Here is a 19,799-nt window from a genome sequence, read left to right as displayed (position 1 = left end):
TGAATCATCTTTTTAAGGAGGATTAATGTGAATATTGTATTTCCTTTCTTTTTATCTGATTGTTGTTTTAATTTATTATCTGTCTTCTGCTTTAGTTGTCTTGGTCGTAACTTTTCGTTTTCAACAAAGTAAGAAAAAACAATGATGTGCTCTAAAGCAAATCAATACTATATCATCTATTTGATTCTTCCTCCTGCAAAAATCACATATTGAAGAAAAAAATTGTTCCCCCTGTTTTTAAATATGAAACAAAACAAATATAGAAAATACAAAATATAGAATGTAAAGGATAACAGAGAGAAACAAATCAGAATATGGAAATATTTGAATGTACATTTATAAATTGAAGGGAAGGGCTGGGAGTTTACATCTGGACACATTCATGCACCTGTGACTGACAATGTATGACAGACAATATTTAATGCTTTTGTACTCTGAGAAAATAAATGTCCCTGCAGTGACTATTATAGAGCACACTCGATTGAGTCTAAACCTTGATAAGAAACATAATTTAACATAATACTAATGTGTGAAATCATTTTATTATATGTGTGTGTTTTCCATCAGTCCCCCCCTGGAGAAAATACAAACACAGAACTTTATATAAAGAGACAAAAGTGCAACTGTTTTACCATCTGTGATTAAAGTGTAAAATCTGATGTAATGTTTATTGTCCGTTTAACAACAGTGATGTTGGAGAAATTACCTTTTGAATATGTGTATGATAACTTTATATTTTCAGGTTGCCACCCAACAGATGAGGCCTTGTTTTTACTTATAATTATTGTATATGCTGCAAGAACCCTGACCTTTGAATAAAACATCTTTAGAATAATACGCCATTTAAGTTTTTAAATGATTTACAGGGTTTTGAACAGCAAGTCAAACATTATTCTTAGTTTGTAGAGACGTTTATCGTCATCCTCTGCTGGATGTTTACTGTCCAAGCGTTGAAATCATCAACACAACCTTTATGGTTATGGTCTCAAATAATACATATTTCCTGCAGCAGCATTCCGCAGTAACTCAATTTGTCCACTTGAGGACAGTGTTATACAAAAGACATTGCATCATTTTTTTCAGCAGCAGCTATTTGCGTGTTTATCTGCTGGTGAATTTATCCAGGTCATTGTAGAAGCTTTTCTAGTCACGGTACTGACTGTCCAATTCAGCAACATGTCCAACAGGACATCTCAGGTCATATTTAACAGATCAGAGTGTCTGTGAACAAGTTGATTTTTACAGATCACTGAAAATTGAATGCTAATTGTTACCTGCCCAATTGCACACAAAAAAGAGTGTATTGTTTTTGATTTAATGACAATTAAAAATAACTGTCACTGATTAACTTTCTGGCTGAGTACTGTTACCTCCATCCTTCCACCAGATGGTGGCCTTCTCCACATTTCACTGCACAAATCCCACCACACTCACTGCTTCTTGCGCAGCAGCTACAATTTTACTTAAAAATGACGTGAAGAATGAGAATTTGTTTTGGACACATGGTGGTAAACCAACCTTAAAACATTGCAATTACAGAAATAGTCTCAGCCACTTAAAATGTGGATCACTTTGTTATAATATAAAATATTCCTCTATATTTCTCTTCACCCAATCTCACAGCATAATACTCAAGTGTGCTTTTTTTTCTCTGATGCTCAGGTCATACTGTAACATGTGCCATATTAAGGGAAGATGCCAGGCTGGCTTTCACGTTCTGTGTTGTCAGTTTGTGCGAACAGCAGCTTCACTGTCACTCAGTCTGTGCAGAAGGATCCTCGAGGGACATGAGACGCTGGAGCCTGGAAGTGCATGAAACAGTTCCCTGCAACTGTGCAAACAACAACTGGCACACAGGACGGGAAGTGTTTTTGGCTTGTATGTGAGGCTGCAAGTGTGCGGTGCAGATAGAGAATGGATATTTCCAACATACCCATCATGTCAGAGAGAACCCAGCAACACATCCAGTGTTCTAAAATAGCCATTTATCCACATTCTCTATTGCTTATTCATTTGCAGTGTGCACGGTTTTCACTTTTGTTTCCTTATTAGTAAAGGTTGTAGCTGTAGGTTTGTAACACAGTATATGCATGTCCTTGTATAAAATAGTTTTTTTCTAAAGGTTTATTATGTACTTGCAAATCATGACCTCAAAACTGAACTAAAATCATTCTACACTGTCCTCAAAACACTTGATGGACACAAACTGACGACAGTTAAATCGACAGTTAAATATCTCATGATGAAGAGAAGTAGGAGCTGGAGGACGTGTGGAGCAAACAGCACGTAGCTGAAGGGAGCGTCAAGACGAAAGTGCAGCAGAGAAAGAATAATGGAAACCGATCAGAGAGAAGTGTCAGTGACTGTAATACTGACTGACGTTTCACAGCTTAGTTTAGCTTCTTATAAGCCCCATTGTACAGAATATATGAGCGTGCACAGTATCATTGTTGGTGTTTCCTATAAAATTGACTCCAAAACTTATTGAGTTTATTAAGTTTAAGCCTGTTTTTTTTTACGCATTTTATATTCTAACACATACAATTCAGCACATCTCCAGTCACTGCTGTGACGTTACACCGCTGTGGTGATGGAATGATGTGAAGTATCAAGAACCAGAAACGAACCATTAGACACTAAGTCGTATTTCATATAATCACTTACAACAAGGCTGTGAGTCTAAACAAAAATAACTTTTAATTTGATTCAAGGGATTTGATTTGCATTCATTTCCAGTTTTTGTCTTTTGTGTGCTAATAGATTTCACAGGAAACAAAAGCAATAGGGAAAAAAGACAGAAGATTAAAACAATAATTCCATAACGACAAAGAAGCTGAAATAAAACATTAATAATTCATCAGGATCATATCTGAGGTACGGGGAAATCCTGAAATGTTTGTTAAACTCCCGTGGTTCAGCACTGCAGACCGGCTGCCCTGCAGTGTGTGTTTGTGTTTTATTACAGAGAACATCTGGTGCATGTGTTTGATTTTAACAGGAATAATTGATGCCCAGGAAACCAAATTAGTGCAAAGTTGTTGCAAGGGTGAATGTCTTCATAAATTGTGTTGTTTTTTGTTTCACATTGAGACTAATCTGCCGGTGAATGGTGTTTCCTTTTAAACTCAGCACACAGAGTTCTTATTTGGACTGGCCCCTTTCAAGTGGAGATTATGATGTTTTATAGAGTAAAAGCACATATATTAGCAATAATATAACATTAACTTCTTTTATCGAGTGTTAAAAGTGTCCCAATGAGTCATGACAGTGTGACAATGATCAATGCACAATACCAGGACCCTGAAACTGATGCAGCTAAATGAACTGTATCCATCTTTAATTGTATTATGTATACCTGTACCTTTCTAACTGTGACATGTGAAAACATCTTTGATGAAAAAGACCCATACTGGCATCTGTACCGAATTAGAACACCTCTATTAGAACAAAGACAAAACTTACTGTCCCCAAGTCGACCTCAACGTGATCAGAGATCAGTCCCAATAACAGGAAACTCTTGTGGAGGTGTGTGCGGCCTTTAAGAACAATTACTTCTATGTTAATTCTCTAATGACATTTTTATGTAATTATGAGTTTGATCACACCTCAGGGACATTAAGCTGCACATATAATCATAATTAATGTTTTACTTAGAGAAACACAGATGATTTATTAAGAATGATGAATTGTACTGTAACAATAGTATGAGCCCACATGTGTGTTAAGCTGAGCAGCAGCATTCTGTAACAACCGGAATCCCACGTTAATGTGGATTTTATATTTCATTCAGTGCTTAATTAGCGCTGCATTATGCTTCACGTATTCTTTTCCCCCCAAGAGTAAGATCCAAAAATATCCCTAATATTTTTAGAGATTTTCTAGGGCAACAGAAATTCCCTAAACAACATTCATATCTTAAAAGAAAAAAGACAGCCGTGAAAATCTCCCATAGTCTTTATCAAACAAAGTAGGATGTGGTGAATAGGAGATAAAGATAATAACAACAAAAGACGAGCATCAAGGCATCTTTTGAGTCGTGTGCAAAAAAAACGATTGTTACCTCTGAATAGTTTCAGTGCAGTTGGAACCTCGGTGACATTTTAACAGTGAAACGGTGACGTCCATTGTCTAATATCTGGGAATGTGTGAGAATGTCGACACAATATCTGCCTTTAAATGAATAACAGTCACATGAAGAAGTAAAGGAAATGTGTCTACTATCCTCTGTGTGTGTGTGTGTGTGTGTGTGTGTGTTTGTGTTTGTGTTTGTGCACAGCTGTACACAGGGTAAATAACAGAGGGAATCTCATCTGTCTGTTTTGCTCTCTTGTCTCATTCTCTCCCAGAATGGGACTGATGTGTGTGAAGGAATCAGAGCGGATATAAGTCTCTTTTTCCTGCTCATCAGCAGTTAACGGCTCAGCGCAGTGTTTCACTGTGTGCTCGTGTGTATGTGCGTGTGAGAATTTGTATGCCCACATGTGTAAAACACTGAGCATTGGGCATGAAGTGGTGAGCGCAGTATTGTTTTTGTGTATGACAGTTTGGGTGTGTGTGTATGTGTGTGTGTAGTTGCAGCGATGTTGTGTGTGAGGGGGTGTGCTTTAAAAGATACTGAAGTAAATTAAACATGACAGAGCTGATGGTTAATTTATGGAAGGTGGACATAATGCTGAAATATGGGGGTGTGTGCACTGTGTCCTATAGAAAGATACAGAAAAGTATACTATGACGTCATATTTCGGTCAATGGTGAACGTTAAACTAAAGATATGCTGTTATTAACACTTTATGAGGCAGACTCATTATAAAATATGCTTGTGGGATGAGGTGTTCAGGCTCAGATACATTTTTACGATACAGACACATTTCAATTATTTAACTGCAAATCATTGTTTGCCGAGTTGTATTTTTTCACGCTGCATTATGGCAGATTTGTAGAGTTGCAGTCCTTCTACTGTATTTTTGTTGTCCTTGGCCTCTCTGCGTGTCCCACTCTGCTCATTTCTTCTCAAAGTGCCACTGAGGCTTTTCCAGACTTTTCGCCTCCATGAAAAATGGAGCAGCACAAGCTTTTTCTACTGTTCTTTTTACCAGGAGATTAGAAAGTGAAGGTGGAGCACTCTCCAGAGAACGCTCTTGCTCTGGGCATCTGTACCGGAGCTTTAATCTTCACTGGAGCTGCACGATGCTCTGAGAGGGGAGCATACCTTTCTTTTACGCACCGCTGAGAGAAAACTCCAAACAAACCTTTCTCTGTAGCAACAGTGAAATTATCACCCTGCTGTGTAGCAGAGCATCATTGAGATGGAGATACACCTTTTTCATGCAAGTGAATAAATGGGGCAAACATTGTCATGGTATATTTATTTATCTGTCAGTAATATCTTTAATAGAGCAGTTCAAGCCTCATCAAACTAATTAAGTCCATGTTAAATTTAATAGAAATAAATCAAATAAATACTGAACAAAAGTTTCCATTTTAAATTGGGCGGGAGAGGAAGATATATATATGACATGTATGCAAAAATACAAATACATATTCAAAACAAGTCAAATAAATAAATAAATACACAGTATATTCCTCTATGGCTATCTCACTATGCATGTAAAGGTAAAATCAAGAAACAACTCAGAGGGGTACAAAGCTAAAACAGCAGAGTCAGCAGAACACTTTGTGCTTTCAGGAGCACTCTAAGTGGTGAAGCGAGGTTAGAGGTCACACATGCACCAGGTTACATCAGGAGGTAGGAAGGAGGAGGCGATGATGAGGGGTGGTGGAGGGGGGGCAGCAGGTTCCTAGGCAGGGAGGTCACAGCTCAGAGTCCCTACAGAGGACGATCTCCAGCTCGGCGCGGTACAGCTTCCCTCCGTCGGACAGAGCCATGATGCTCTTCTTGTACCCGCCGATTCCTGTTGACCCCACGTCCTGCACACATGCGAACGGCGTAGGTTAGAAAAGTCACAGTCGGTTGGGAACAAAGTTTGGTCTGGTACAGAGGCCATGTACTGCAGGCAGCTACTCTATCTCAGCTCTATATTTGGCAAGAAGAACAGAAACCTGAACTGATCAATCAATAGGGTAAACTCTTCATTACCATTTTGTTCTTGTCACAGAGGTCCTTCAGCAGAGCATCCAGCTCCTGCTCGTCGATATATCCATTACCGTCCTGGAGAGAGAGAGAGAGAGAGAGGGCAATGGTGGTCTGAACTATACAGGCAAAACTGGTTTTCTTTAAAGGGTCAGTGTGTAAGATTAAGGTGGCAGAAATTGAATATAAAATAATCCAAACATATAAATAAAAATAAACATATAGACAATCCATCCTGAAGGGAACATGAATATTCGTCCATTTGTTTGAATGCTTATTGTTTGAGGGGGTGGGGGATGATTAGGCGAGAGGTGGGAAATCTAAATATATAAGTATTATAAAGCCAAAATATCACAAATAAATCCTTGCGTGTTGTCAGGCTTATGTCAGTAGTGAAGTATAGTTTCTACTGAAGTGTAGAAATGTGGAATTTTCTGTAGTTCGATCGAGCTTTAGTCCAGTTTGATCTCAACATCTATTTGATGGATCGCCATTCAATTTTCTAAAGACATTTACGGTCCCCAGAGGATGAATCCTGATTTAGAGGGTTTTCCTTTGACACCAGGAAATTTACAGAAGATAATTAATGTCAATTGTAACCATGATGACTGATGTGAGCATTTAGCCTCAGCCTCACAGAGCCACTGGCATGAGACTCCTGTGTATGTTCTGTACATTAGAACAACGCACTCACATAGACATGTGCACAATGCATTACAAATACCACACAGAAATGCACTTTTCACCTTGTCATAGAAGGCGAAGAGGGAGTCAAATTCTTTAACCGTGAGCCTGATGCCCTGTGAGACAGAGAGAGGGAGAGAGAGCGGTGAAAATTGTTAGAAACTGATGGATATTTTTAGAGAGCAGTAAAAGCCCCATTAGATCCAGAAGAGATATTAATCCATGGAGATTATGATAACTGGGACTAGAGTTGAGTTAATCCCGATCAGACAGACTAATCCTCTGTCAGAAAGGAATTGTTGATCTGCTCCACCGAGCCAGCGTGTACATATGGCAACATTCATGACAAATGCATGTGGGAGATCTATGTAAATTAACATTGTCACTGTGCTACAAATAGTGAACTTTAAAGATTTGAAACGATGGCTACTGTGCATTAATGCAATAATGTCAAGATAAGAAAATACAGCAATGTACATGGAAATGTGCAGTAAATAGTTTTTATTTTTAGATGCAAATTTAAGTCCTGGATAAAAATAAACAGGACTTAAATGTGAATAATTTGACTCTTAACATAACGCGAACATAAAAGCTGTTGATTTACATTGGATTCCATCGTGTTGTGAAAGAATTGTCATACTATAATATTTAATTCCTTAAGGACTTAACACAAGTAAACACACATTTGTGTCAGTGCCCCATATGTTCGTTCAGTACTTTGATGACAAATAATCCTCTTGCACGGAATCCAATAATGTTGAATTGTGCTATTGTAAATCTCCTCTGTTGTCTGACATTTGTAGATCAGAAGAATGACACTTGAAATCTGACCAAAACAAATATTCCCATGATTCCTTGTTGAGCTCAAGGAGGAACAGAAGGTATAAATTTACCTGGAACTTCAGCAGGAAATTTTCCTGCACCGGCAAGAGCCTGTGGTAAAACAAAGAGACAAGATTGATGTTTTAACCGTCCTTTGAAGAAAAAAAAAAACTAGATTTATAAATAGAGGAGTAAATACAACAAAGTTACGCTCACCTTGCCATCTCAGAGAGGCCCAGCTTACCATCGCCATTCAGATCAAACATCCTTAGCTGCACAGAAAGAGGATTAACATGGAATTTATCTGGGAATCTGTAACTAAATATGATCATGTGCTGCACGGACTAACACATTAAACACATCCATTCAAGTCAGATTAAAAAGCAGCGGTTCAGTGTGTTCAGTCGGCAGATGGATGGGAAGTGATATCTCGTGTATTGTGATATCTCGTGTGCACAATATACTTACAATACGTGTAAGTGTATTGTGTATTTTTCGTGGTGATTAGAATGTGGGTGTTATGGAGTCTGAGTGATATTAAAATTAATGATTTAATTTACGGCGCAGAAGTGATGTATTGCAGCCAAGTGATGAAGTTTGAACATATGAACACGAAGGCAGAGCGCAGACAGAAATGTCCTGGTTAATTCTTTGAATTTGAATGATGTCAGAGTCTGCATGTCTCATCCCAGCAGCTGAAGTTAAAGTTTCAAACACAACACAGTATAATGTACATGTAATACAATATACTTCATCTCTGGGTGGTAATGAAGTTGTCACTGTAAGGTTTATATGAATATTGATCAACTCAGAGGAAATGTTGGATTTCATGAAAGGTCTTTGCTTGTAAAGTCTTGAGTCATGATTTTTGCCAAAGCAGAGAGAAGACAAACACACAAAAACGTATTCAGCGTCTGACGATGCTCACGATTGTCTGCGTGTACTCCTTGAGCTTCTTGTCGTCGTAGCTTCTGTTGGCCTTCTTCAGCAGGTCTGACAGGAAACCCTGAGGAGAGAGAAACGCCACGGTCAGAAAGTGAATGGTGTTGATCTCTATACATACTTAGGGTGTAAAAGAAAGTGAAGTATTTTCTTTTCAAGGAGTAGAACTTCCCGAGCGTTACGCACTTGTGCAGGTTCAGTAGCACCACAGCACCAGTTACATAGGCTATTTATACATATCATAATAAAAAATGTGTCAGATATCAGCATCTTTATACAAATTGAATTATTAAGGTTTTATTTTATATCACATATGACACAAACAGAGAATGATGGTCAGACTGAAGAGCAGTGAGAGTCCAGCCTTCAGCAGATATCTCAGTCTACTTGTGTCAGAGCAGCCGTGTTTTCACCGACTCTACATGAAATCACTTCATTGCAGACTTTGATTTGTCGTGTTTTACCTTCAGCTCGTTTGATTCGATGTATCCACTGCGGTCGGTGTCATACCTCCTCCAGGCCTGCAGGACAAGAGTGATGCTGTTACACAAGCTTTCAGGAGAAAAGGGTCTGCTTCAACCACAATGACAAATGAGAAACACACACTGGACTTTACAAAAGACCGATCTTCTCTAATTCAAAGCAGGACAAAGACCTTCGTAAAGAGAAACGATGGTGTCATCTGACATTGTGTAAATATAGAATTAGTCAAAGTCCTCATCAAAGATGGATACCTACTCCAGCACTTACTGCCTTTCCCCTGCAGAAAGCTGTGTTCCATTCATAATGTATAGCAGTCTGAGAATAGCTTTAACACAGAGAGCAGCATCCCACCACTGGAAACCCTCCTCAGCCCCACTACACCAAATGTGTGTGTGTGTGTGTGTTATCTTCAATCCCAGTGGTGATGTTCAATCGTCATCAGTGTTTTCTCTTTAATTATCTCAACGTGTGCAACTGAAGATAGAAGTCGTTCTTTATGGTTTTCAAGAATGATTCAGAAGTTCAGGTCAAATATGGTGTGAGTTTTTTGTTGGTGAGATATCAGTGTAAAACATTGAGTGTAAGTTCATTTCTTTACTAAGTTTAGTATTTAGACGCTTTTCTGGTTAAAACTGAGGTTTTAATTCAAATCGTTCATCACTGACACACTCATTTATGGATTTGAACTTGAATTTGAGTTTAAGTCAGAATTTTTCCTTTCAGCTGTTCATCAGAACACATGGAGAGAATCTAAACATGTGATATCTTCATACTGTTAGAGACCAAAGTCTCTGACATTGTGCCGTTTCTATGAATGAACAACCTACAGCTGTACTCGACTGTTTCCAAACGAAACAAATACCAGGGAAACAGGAAACTGTTATGGCTGTGATAACTTGAGGCATTTTGTGGGACTCGGATTCTTTATCATTACTAAACTGAAGATGAGGGTGAGAACTTAATTGGCAGAGAAGATCTAACGTAGTACAGAGAGTTAAGAGTTGTATATTTAGAACTCGTGATGCATAAATGAGGTGTCACAGTTATTATATGCACATGTGAATAAACACAAACTTACAGCCATGAATTGAGTGCTGGATCCCACAAACTCTCTGAAGCAGAGCAGGAAGTTTTCCTCCGTGGGCAGAATCTGAGCCAGCTACACAGAGGAAGATCAAGACACAATTTTAAATCAAGGCATTATTTAAATAGTGGCTGTATTTTTAAGATGACTTTTTGGCATTGACTACTTTACTGGATAGATTCACAGTGATGATACGTAAGTTATGTATTTAATTCCTTCTCACCTCGGACATTTCAATCCTCCCATCAGCATTCTTGTCAAAATTGGCCATGAACTCCTTCATCTGTTCTTTGAACGCAGCATTTGAAGGATCCTGCAAGTTCATCACATCACAATTCAAAGACACTTCAGATAACACAGTCTATAATTTAAATACTTTCATTTAAATACTATATATTCCTGACAAATATATTTTAAAACATATAATAAAGATTACATTTACTGGCTATCATAATTTACAATAGTAACTCACTTTTTATATTTTATATTTAATATAATCTCACCAAAGTAATAATAATAATAACTTTAAACAGCACTTTCTTCAATGCTACAATGTGGTTTACAAAAGAGTGGTTTACAAAAGAGAAATAAAACCAGACAGGCAGACAAAATGAGAATAAGATAAGGAACACAACAGCCAATAAAATAGACACACAATAAAAAGATCAAATTTGAAAAAAGTATTGGTATTGCAATTTTGAAGTATAATATAGAAAATTGTGATCAATGTATTTTTCTGTTATTCTTTACATGATTTATTGAAGGCAGACTGATCAATCTGTAGTGAAAGTCAAACAGACAGAGACTCTATATCCACTCGTGTCACCTACACGAGTCACTTTGTGTGACTCTGACTGTTCTATTCTCTGTGAGGTGCTTCGCTCACCACGCCTGGTCCTCGTCTCGCAGACTCCAGCTCTTTGAAGAAGTTCTCCAGCTCCTTCCCTTCGATGTAACCATTTCCTGCGGAGCAGCAGAGGGGCTAGATTAGTTTGGCACAAATTATGTTATGAAGCTTTTAAGTTGTCTGAAACTTTGTTGACTGTTCAGAGGTTTGATTAAAAAGATTTGGATGAAAGATTAAAGGTCACATGGAGGCGGGGGGTCCCTTCGTTTTGAAACCGTCGCCAAACCTTGAATGTTAAGCCCAGTCTCAAGTTCGGTTTGATTGAACCAGAACGCTCCCAGAACCCCTCGGTTGGATTGTATCCAGGGTGCGTCTGTGCTTACGGCTGTGCCTCAATCAGCTTGAGTACTTACTGTAGCTAGTTTATAGCCCTGAAGTTTGTGTTGAAGGCCAAAACTATTCTGAGAAATTCACATCCTGAGGGAAGTCTGGAGCACAATAACTCCAAGATTAACACGTTATGTCATCTCTACACGACTCAAAACTTTAAATTGAAAACCTCCGCTTTCCTATATATTCACATTTGTATAACTTTTGCCAAATTGGTATTTACGTAGCTGTGGAGAGATTGTGAAGATAGAGAGACGTGCAGCAGCAGAAGAGAAAACACCAGACTGGAATCAGTGTAGATTGGGTGTTGGCGGATTAGTGTTTTCTGGCGGTGGGCATTCAGACTGATTCTCACTGTGTCTGGATTTGTCCTTCTCCTGACAGTCACAGCACCAGGGATGATTCATTATAATAATTTACATTTTTTCCCCTGCAAAGTAACAGGGTAAAATACAGGACATTGTCTTTTTAATCATAGGAATGAGTCCCATCTGTCTGCGGCCCGAGCGAGGATCGGAGGGGTTTGTGCCTTCTAACGAGCAAAAACAAACATCAATAAAATTGTTATTTCAATTCAGAATAAAACACAGATGCACAGAATAAAGTGCAGAGATTCACCCCGCTCCCCGCTTCATCTCTTAATCTCTGATCCTCTCATCTCCTTTCCTTTCTGATCATTTTCTCCCTCACCTCCCCCCATCCCCATCCTTCATCCTCCCCGTGCTTCATTTACACATTGTATTTGATAGGTGCTGCGTGTCGCCATCTGTGCTCGGTCGAGTCGACGTTTCAGACAACACAAACTACCTCAGGGACACAGAGCTCCAGGTGCGGATACGAAGTACGCAGACACAACAAAGCCTCATAGTAACCTGAGGTTCAACTTGACTTGTATTATTCAAAACTGATAATAATTATAATTGTTAATAATATTATTTCTTTGATAAACCCGATAATAAACAACACCAGTGTACTTATACATATATTATAAATGTTGTACTTCACACTGAAGTCTTAGATCAGTAATGACATCGACAAAAAAATTCAAGGGTGTCGAAAATCTCATTGGTTTAGTCTTAAACGTACAACATGCAACTTCGTCCACTAGGGGTCTCTCAATCAAAACATTAACAAATGACCTATCTTGATGATTTCGTAAAGCCATTTGCCATTGCTCATAAAAATCTTCCTGAATCTTCGCGACTCAGGTACAGACCACATTCATAGATGATGTAATTTATCAAAGTTTTGTTTAATTTCAGCAAACGGCAATGAATAATCTTGATCCATTACAAGTGACCAATACAAACAGTGGAAGGGAAAACCAGTCAACTGGCAAACTGGCACAGTGCGTTTGTCCGGAAGTTGCAGCAGAGACAGACAAATCCACGGGTAAAACAGATATGATGCAATTAAAAGGCGACCAAAATGAAACGTCCTGTTACCGTGAATAAAAACTTGGATATCTGCAATTTGAGTTTAAACATTATTGGAAAAATTTGGGATAATGTAAGTACACAGGTCAACAAAATATTTAACATAATTCTAGTTTTTTTTTTTTCATGTACATAAATTAAGAAATAAGATGAAATGAACAACTAGAATCTGCTCTGACTGATTATCTTTCTCTTACAGCACCTACAGTGCAGAGATCAACACATGTCAAGATAGTTCACTCAGAGCCAAATATGTCAAGCTCATAGTGGGACTAAAGTAAAAGCCTGGGGATCAGTCAAGTCAGTAGGATTGATCCTCTGGGGACCATGAATGCAAGAGTAAGAGTAAAAACTTCCATGAGAATCCATCCATTATTTGTTGAGTTATTTCAGTCAACATTTCCATCTGTGGAGCAACACTAAAATGATTAAATATTCTAGTAAATTATTCATCTGGGCCTTCATTTTTATGAGATGACTATTAAACTCTCATTACTTCCAAACGATTTTTATAAATTTACCAGCAAACGTCCACAGAGAGATTTTTTTCCTTTTTTCTACTTAGTGACCACTGAGGCGCTCAGCAGCGCTCGCTCTGTGCCGCCTCCTCCTTTTTGCTTCCTCCTTGCTTGGCTGGCTCAGCTGGGTGGGCAGAGTGCGGCAAAGTGGTGTGATCAAGTGTGACAAAAATGCATGTCAGAAATGGCGCATACACAAGAATGCATGTGGCATTTCCATTTCCCTGAAATGTCAAAATAATGATGGTCACTTCCAACGCATTATGTACCTGCAGTGCAGATAACTAGAGGCCACATGGCAGAACAATGAATCTTGCTCTGAGTGGCCCAGAATAAACTCCAGTTGACTCTCAATTCTCACTTTGTACTTTTACAGAACAGTCTTCATGAAATGTTGTAAAACCAGAGGTGATGTCCTACTTTTTTATTTTGATGTAATAGATATTCTTTCTTCTGCAAGTTAGTCTCAACAGATTAATTAATAGCCTTCATTAAATTAAAAAACCTTTTCACCATACTGATGACATTTCCAGTGTCTCTGGTAGAGTCTATTAGCTAATTGTATACACACTGTGACGGAAACAGGTGATTAAAGCTGCACACAGTATCTCAGGGGGAGAAGAACAAATAACAAGTGAAAAGTATGACTGTGTTAAATTCCCCTGGCTTGTCATAAAGCCCACATAAGCAACTGTGTTCTCACTTCATTGGGACTCACTGCCAGAGTTTAGCTGCTGCACAAATCTCAGCTGCCACATGGAGCGAACCACTGCACACTGAGCAGATGTAGCTCTCTCTCTCTCTCTCTCTCTCTCTCTCTCTCTCTCTCTCTCTCTCTCCCAAAACTCTGAGGATCACAACTGCCCATCGCTCGATGGAAATCCAGCTGCCTCAAAACAACAAGATCCTTTTAAGCATGTTTCATTCGTTGTATTCAGTCAAGCATGCTGTGAACTTTATCTTTTTTCTGTTTGCCCCAGTTCTCACTGCAGCCAGTAGGAGGCCCAGTCCAGTCGGGCGCTGCTGTTCTGCAGCTGTGGTCAGCCTGTTGCTGCCAACGATAGATTTTTAAATTGACGATTTCATGTTTACTTGTGTGTCTACTTGAAGTGAGGCCATTTCTGCCATCACTTCCGAGGTTCTGTTCCTCTGAATCAGTCAGTTTCCATTTTAAAGTCTTCTACAATACAAATGACTAACAGTCACTCTCTCTGGCTGAGTGGTAATGAGGTGTCTTGTTTCATCATAGACTTTAGATAAAGATGGAGGAAATGACTGCTCCCAAAAGTGAAGCCAAAGTGTCTCAATCGCCACCTGGTGGCTGGCTGCAGCAAAGGTTATAAATCCTTCCTCCTCCATGTTAGTGGATGGGACAAGGGGCCAAATTGAAAAGAGGAAGTGCATGTCCACATTTTTTCTCAAAGATGGTTTCTGTCATTTTTTTATAGATCTGATGTTTTTTCAAGTGTAAGTTAGTTTGGTTATTTGATGCAATGAAATTATAGTGACTCATCATGATTGACAGCTGAGTTTGATTTCTGGATGGTGGGAGGAAGTGACACGTCATCCATCTTTGTGTACAATCCATGTTTTTTATCCAGTCAGACAGACCCTAATGGTTTATGTTTTACATTTACCTTTAACCATTTGGGAGAAGCTTTTATCCAAAGTGACTTACAACTGAGGGACAACCCAAAAGATTAAGGTCAGTAGAAGACGTTGAACAAAGAGCTAAATCTGCTCAGTAAGTACTACATGTAGGAGATCAGGTGAAGAAGTGCACTGAAGTAAGTGCAAGTTAGAGGAGGTTCCTGAAGATAGAGTGGGACGCTCCTGCTCCGATCGCATTTGGTAGCTTGTTCCACCATCAAGGAATTTCAGCAAGAACAATCTGGACTGTGGCTGTCTTGTGTGCAGGGATGGAAATGAAAGATGACGTTGGTTGGAGGAGCGCAGAGGCTGATGACAGCAGACATTAAATCATTTTATCGCTCTTAGGAGGGAGGTTTTAGTGTTTTTCACCAGTTGTGGGCCCAAGAAGCATTTTTGTCACTGACGCAAAATTCACCTCACAATTCATCATCTAAGTGAGGAAGTGATTGGTTTGGGGGGTTTTTTCACCCTCATTACAATTAGCCTGGTGCTGCAGCAAAAACACATAAACTTCTGCAGAGGGGCTGCTTGAAGACTGTGGTTTATAAGAATGGTCCAGGTGGGAAAAGTTCTGGATCAATAAGCCAGCTGGTGATTTACACTCTCTCTGGATTTATAGTTTAATCAATATCCGCTGAATGCTCTGATGAACCCTGCAATCCAATGAAGAAATGACCTCGTCACATATCAAGACAAACATGTAACTGGTTTAAGATGTTGTATTAGAAAGTGTGTGTCCCCTGAAGTGACAGTTGAATAGTCAACATGTCCTCCAGACTATACAACAAGAGGGCGATTTATCATTGCCCTCTATATTGTTTCTGATCTATCACCTCACGACAACATTGTTTATGAGGGGCCGTTCAAAACTGTCACAACTGTTGCAAAAATGACGAATGTGATCATCTTCATATCTATCACCGCTGTGGTCGAGGTTAAGAACTGCATGCGTTGGCACAAAAATTACTCAAAACATCGTTGTCATGGTTAAAACATGTTGACGTTGACACAGGTGGAAGGAAACTGTGGTTTGCAGTGCTGCTGTGTTGTGGCAGCAGGGATAAGTAGTTTTGCAATAATAGATATATGGGATCCTACAATCCTGTTTGATGAAAATGCACAGTGAGTTTACAGGACAGTGTTTTGAAGGGGTTTAACAGTAAAGGTCAAAGCTGTCTCTCTTAATGGCTGGAGAAAATAATCCTTCAGTTGAAATTGGATCATAAAAAAGTCACAACCGCTGAAGTGGCTCGTACTGAGACAGTGGATGACGTATAATGACTTCAAGGCTGTGTGCATTGTAATTAACTACATCTATTGACTACTGACCCTCAGTACATTTTGAAGTCCCTTCATACTACTTCTACTTCACTAGATTCACTACACTGATTTGACAGATAGAGTCACTCTACGGATTAGGATTTAACATGTGGTTAATAACGCGGCTTTAATCACATTAATAAAATATGATGTGTTATTAGGGTTGTCAGTGACGGTTATTTTCATCATTAATCTGATTACTCAGTTGATTGTTTTCTCAAGAGGCTGGTACATAAAGTCTGAGAAAATGAACTAAAGTAGACAATTTCCAAAAAAGAAATCACTATATTTGTATTTTTCGTCCAACCAACAATTGAAATATTCTGTTAATGTTCTTTTAATTAGGACAATATAAAAATATTAAAATCGTATATATTTCAATGTAGGGAACTGAAAAAAACCCATTTCGAGCATTTTTACTTAATACAATAATCAATCAACTACTTGATAAACTGACCAATCATTTCAGCTCAAGGTAACCAAGTAACCAATGGCATTAAAAACAGACCAGTTCAGCTCCACCCCCAAACCAACAGTAAATGGCTGCAGCTTATATAGGTTAATGCACCAGTAATTACAATCCATAAACGAACAACCACACGTGCTCCACCTACACCCCTTTTACTTTTTATGCTTTAATTGCATTTGTTATTATCAGTCATATATTTTTACTGGATTAAACGTTGTAAAGGATCTTCAAACACACACACACACACACACACACACACACACACACACACACACACACACACGCACGTCTCTCTATAGTTGTGAGGACACCCATTGACATAATGCATTCCCTAGCCCCTCACCCTAACCTTCACCATCACAACTGAATGCTTAACCCTAACTCTAACTCTAACCCTGAAACCAAGTCTTAACCCTCAAACAGCCCATTGAATTTGTGAGGACCAGCCAAAATGTCCAAAACCCTCATAACTATAGATAGACACACACACACACACACACACACACACACACACACACACACACACACACACACACACACACACACACACACACACACACACACACTTCCAACCAGTTCATTCCCAGTAAGCTCTCAGATTCAGAAGCTCCTCCCAGCAAACACCCCTTCTTACTTTTTCTCTCTCACCCCTCCTCCCCCCCTTTTATCCCTCCCTCCCCCACCTCTCATTCTCACATATATTCGTACATACATGATTTTTACACGCACGCACGCACGCACACACACACACACACACACACACACACACACACACATTATGTATATGAATCTCCTTCCAGTATAATGAACAGACCTTGTCAAATATAGTTGACATTATTGTTTTTGAAATATGGTATTAATACATGTTGTTGTTCATACATTAGAATGCACCCTGCCTGGATAATGCAATGTCCGATGGGACTTGACAATGCTGTGGGCTGTTTGATTACAGTCATGTCAATGAAGCCTCTTTGAATAAGAATTTTAAAGAATTTAAAATAATTGATAGGACCTTTAAGAACATTAAACTGTCATAAATGTCTGTTAGTTTTTTTTTACCACAGCCGTATTACAAATTTAAGGGAAAAAAACGAAAACCAAACATAAAACAATTTCCTGTAGAGTTGGTATTCATTTGGATTAGCTGAGCGTCACTGGTTTATTATAATAAAGAAAGAAACATAGATTAAATTCTACCTGGAATTAAAAGCTGACTTTTCTTTTCATTAAATTAGATTTTTTTTACTAAATTCATTCATGAATGAGTGAATCCAGTTAATGAACACTGACCGTCTGCGTCGAAGTGTCTCCAGATGTCGATGAACTGCGCTGCGGTGAGCTCAGCCAGGTGCAGGTGTGGCGGCTGCTGGGCCTGAGTTGCCATCTCTTCTCTTTTTTTGTATTCTTCCTCCTTCAACTGACAGTTGGATGTAAACTTTTCAAGGCTCCTTGGTTCTGTGGGCAGCTCCTCCTCAGCCGGAGCTTTTAAACGCAGCCCCCCCTCCACCTCCTCTCCTCCCTCTCCACCATCCCTCCATCCCTGGCGTTTCTCCTGGCCACCACAAGGGGGCGCCGCCACCGTGCTGAGAGTCCGCAGGGAGCAACAACAGGAGACCAATTACAGGAGGAGGAGTGGGGTGCGGAGGGAGGGAGGCTCTCCTGGGTGTTTTCTTTGCCTGAGTTACCATTAAGTGCTGTCCAGGTTGCTGGTTTGATTGCAGCATCATTATACATCATCCAACCGTGCTGCTCCCACCATGAGAAAATGACATCAAACTATTTCTCCTGCAGGGCCGGCTGACTTTGCTGGATCTTGTAGGATCTATGTCACCACTGGACTGTGAATTATCACATAAAGCATGAATACATTAAATGCAGCATCTACAGCATTCCAGCAGGAGAGAGTCAAAACAATAAAAAAAGTGCAGTGCTGTCCATGTCAGGCTCCAGTAAGGAACACATTTCCAGAGGCATATATCCATCAGGTGTCACTTACAGATGTGACTGCACCCTTCTCCACATTCCTTTGCCTTTACTTTCATCTCCTCCCTCCTTCAACCCTTCTACACCCTCCATCATTACTCCTGACCTGCGGAGGTGGGGGGAACACTCACTCTCCTTGGTCAATTGAGCCCATATTGGCAGCAGCAGCCGCCGCAGCAGCAGCAGCAGCAGCAAGGCTGTTGCATAGCCAGTAAATCACCAATACGCCTTTGTTCATGCTGCAGGATGAGCCACACACTCCTCCTATCTGTTTTTCTCATCTTATACTTTGGCGCACCTCCCTGTTCAGTTGGGTCCCCACCTCGCTGGTGTAAGTGAATGATGGGTGGTGTGGGGGTTCAGATGGAGAGGATGCAGAGGATGCAGAAGAAGAAGAAGAAGAGGAAGAAGACACTATCTGCTCCCTGCAGAGCCGTGTGCTGCTAATCAGATAGAAATGGAAGAACACAAACACAAGGAGAGAGTTTTTTTGTGTGTGTGTGTGTGGGGGGGGGGGGGATAAGTCCTATATGTACAGCTAAGCATGAAAGACGAGAAGAGGGGGAGATATTTATAGGAGCTCTGATGATAAAGCTTAAACTGTGTGAATATGAATGAGATCATTTATAGGATTTGTTTGCAGAGCTGCGAACTCTCTGATCCAAGTGTTGGAGGTTAAGTGATGGGATGAATTATGGAGAGTTGTATGATATCAGAATAACAATGGTGGATATGGGACAAAGTTCAAATGAACCTCTGATCAAGTGTTAAGTGAACACAAGTATGCACATACACATCTGTGCACATAGTAAGGTAATGGGATGCACACACAGACACAACTTCAAGGTAGGTGCACACACACACATGCACGTATAAACATATAGTCTGTGTACGTTTACACCTACAGCATGAGTTCAAAACAGGAAGACCGTCAATTCATGGATCGCAGACAGAGACTGTAAATAAATATGGACCACGCGTCTCCACTTCCTCCCACTGTCTAAAAATGAAGCCAAAAATGTTTGGGAAAATAAACACTGTGTAGTGTGATAAGAACTAGAAATGACAAAAAAAAAC

General features: G+C 39.6%; 1 protein-coding gene across 1 annotated transcript; it reads right to left on the bottom strand.

Annotated features, from left to right (window-relative positions):
- Window positions 1-5,353: 5,353 nt before the first annotated feature.
- On the bottom strand, window positions 5,354-18,218 carry LOC117759390 (calretinin-like). The gene is made up of 11 exons (XM_034581475.1): window positions 18,030-18,218; window positions 10,993-11,069; window positions 10,330-10,419; window positions 10,101-10,181; window positions 9,004-9,060; window positions 8,526-8,603; window positions 7,814-7,869; window positions 7,669-7,708; window positions 6,838-6,891; window positions 6,098-6,169; window positions 5,354-5,928 (listed from the first exon to the last, which is right to left on the bottom strand). Exons 1-11 carry the CDS (start codon window positions 18,121-18,123, stop codon window positions 5,812-5,814), a joined length of 816 nt encoding a protein of 271 aa, XP_034437366.1. The 5' UTR covers window positions 18,124-18,218; the 3' UTR covers window positions 5,354-5,811.
- Window positions 18,219-19,799: the final 1,581 nt, after the last annotated feature.

The sequence above is a fragment of the Hippoglossus hippoglossus genome, chromosome 3 (assembly GCF_009819705.1).
Source record: "Hippoglossus hippoglossus isolate fHipHip1 chromosome 3, fHipHip1.pri, whole genome shotgun sequence".
In the NCBI taxonomy this organism is placed as follows: Eukaryota; Metazoa; Chordata; class Actinopteri; order Pleuronectiformes; family Pleuronectidae; genus Hippoglossus; species Hippoglossus hippoglossus.
Note: the sequence above shows the minus strand (reverse complement) of the source record. Positions and strands in the feature narration are given on the sequence as shown.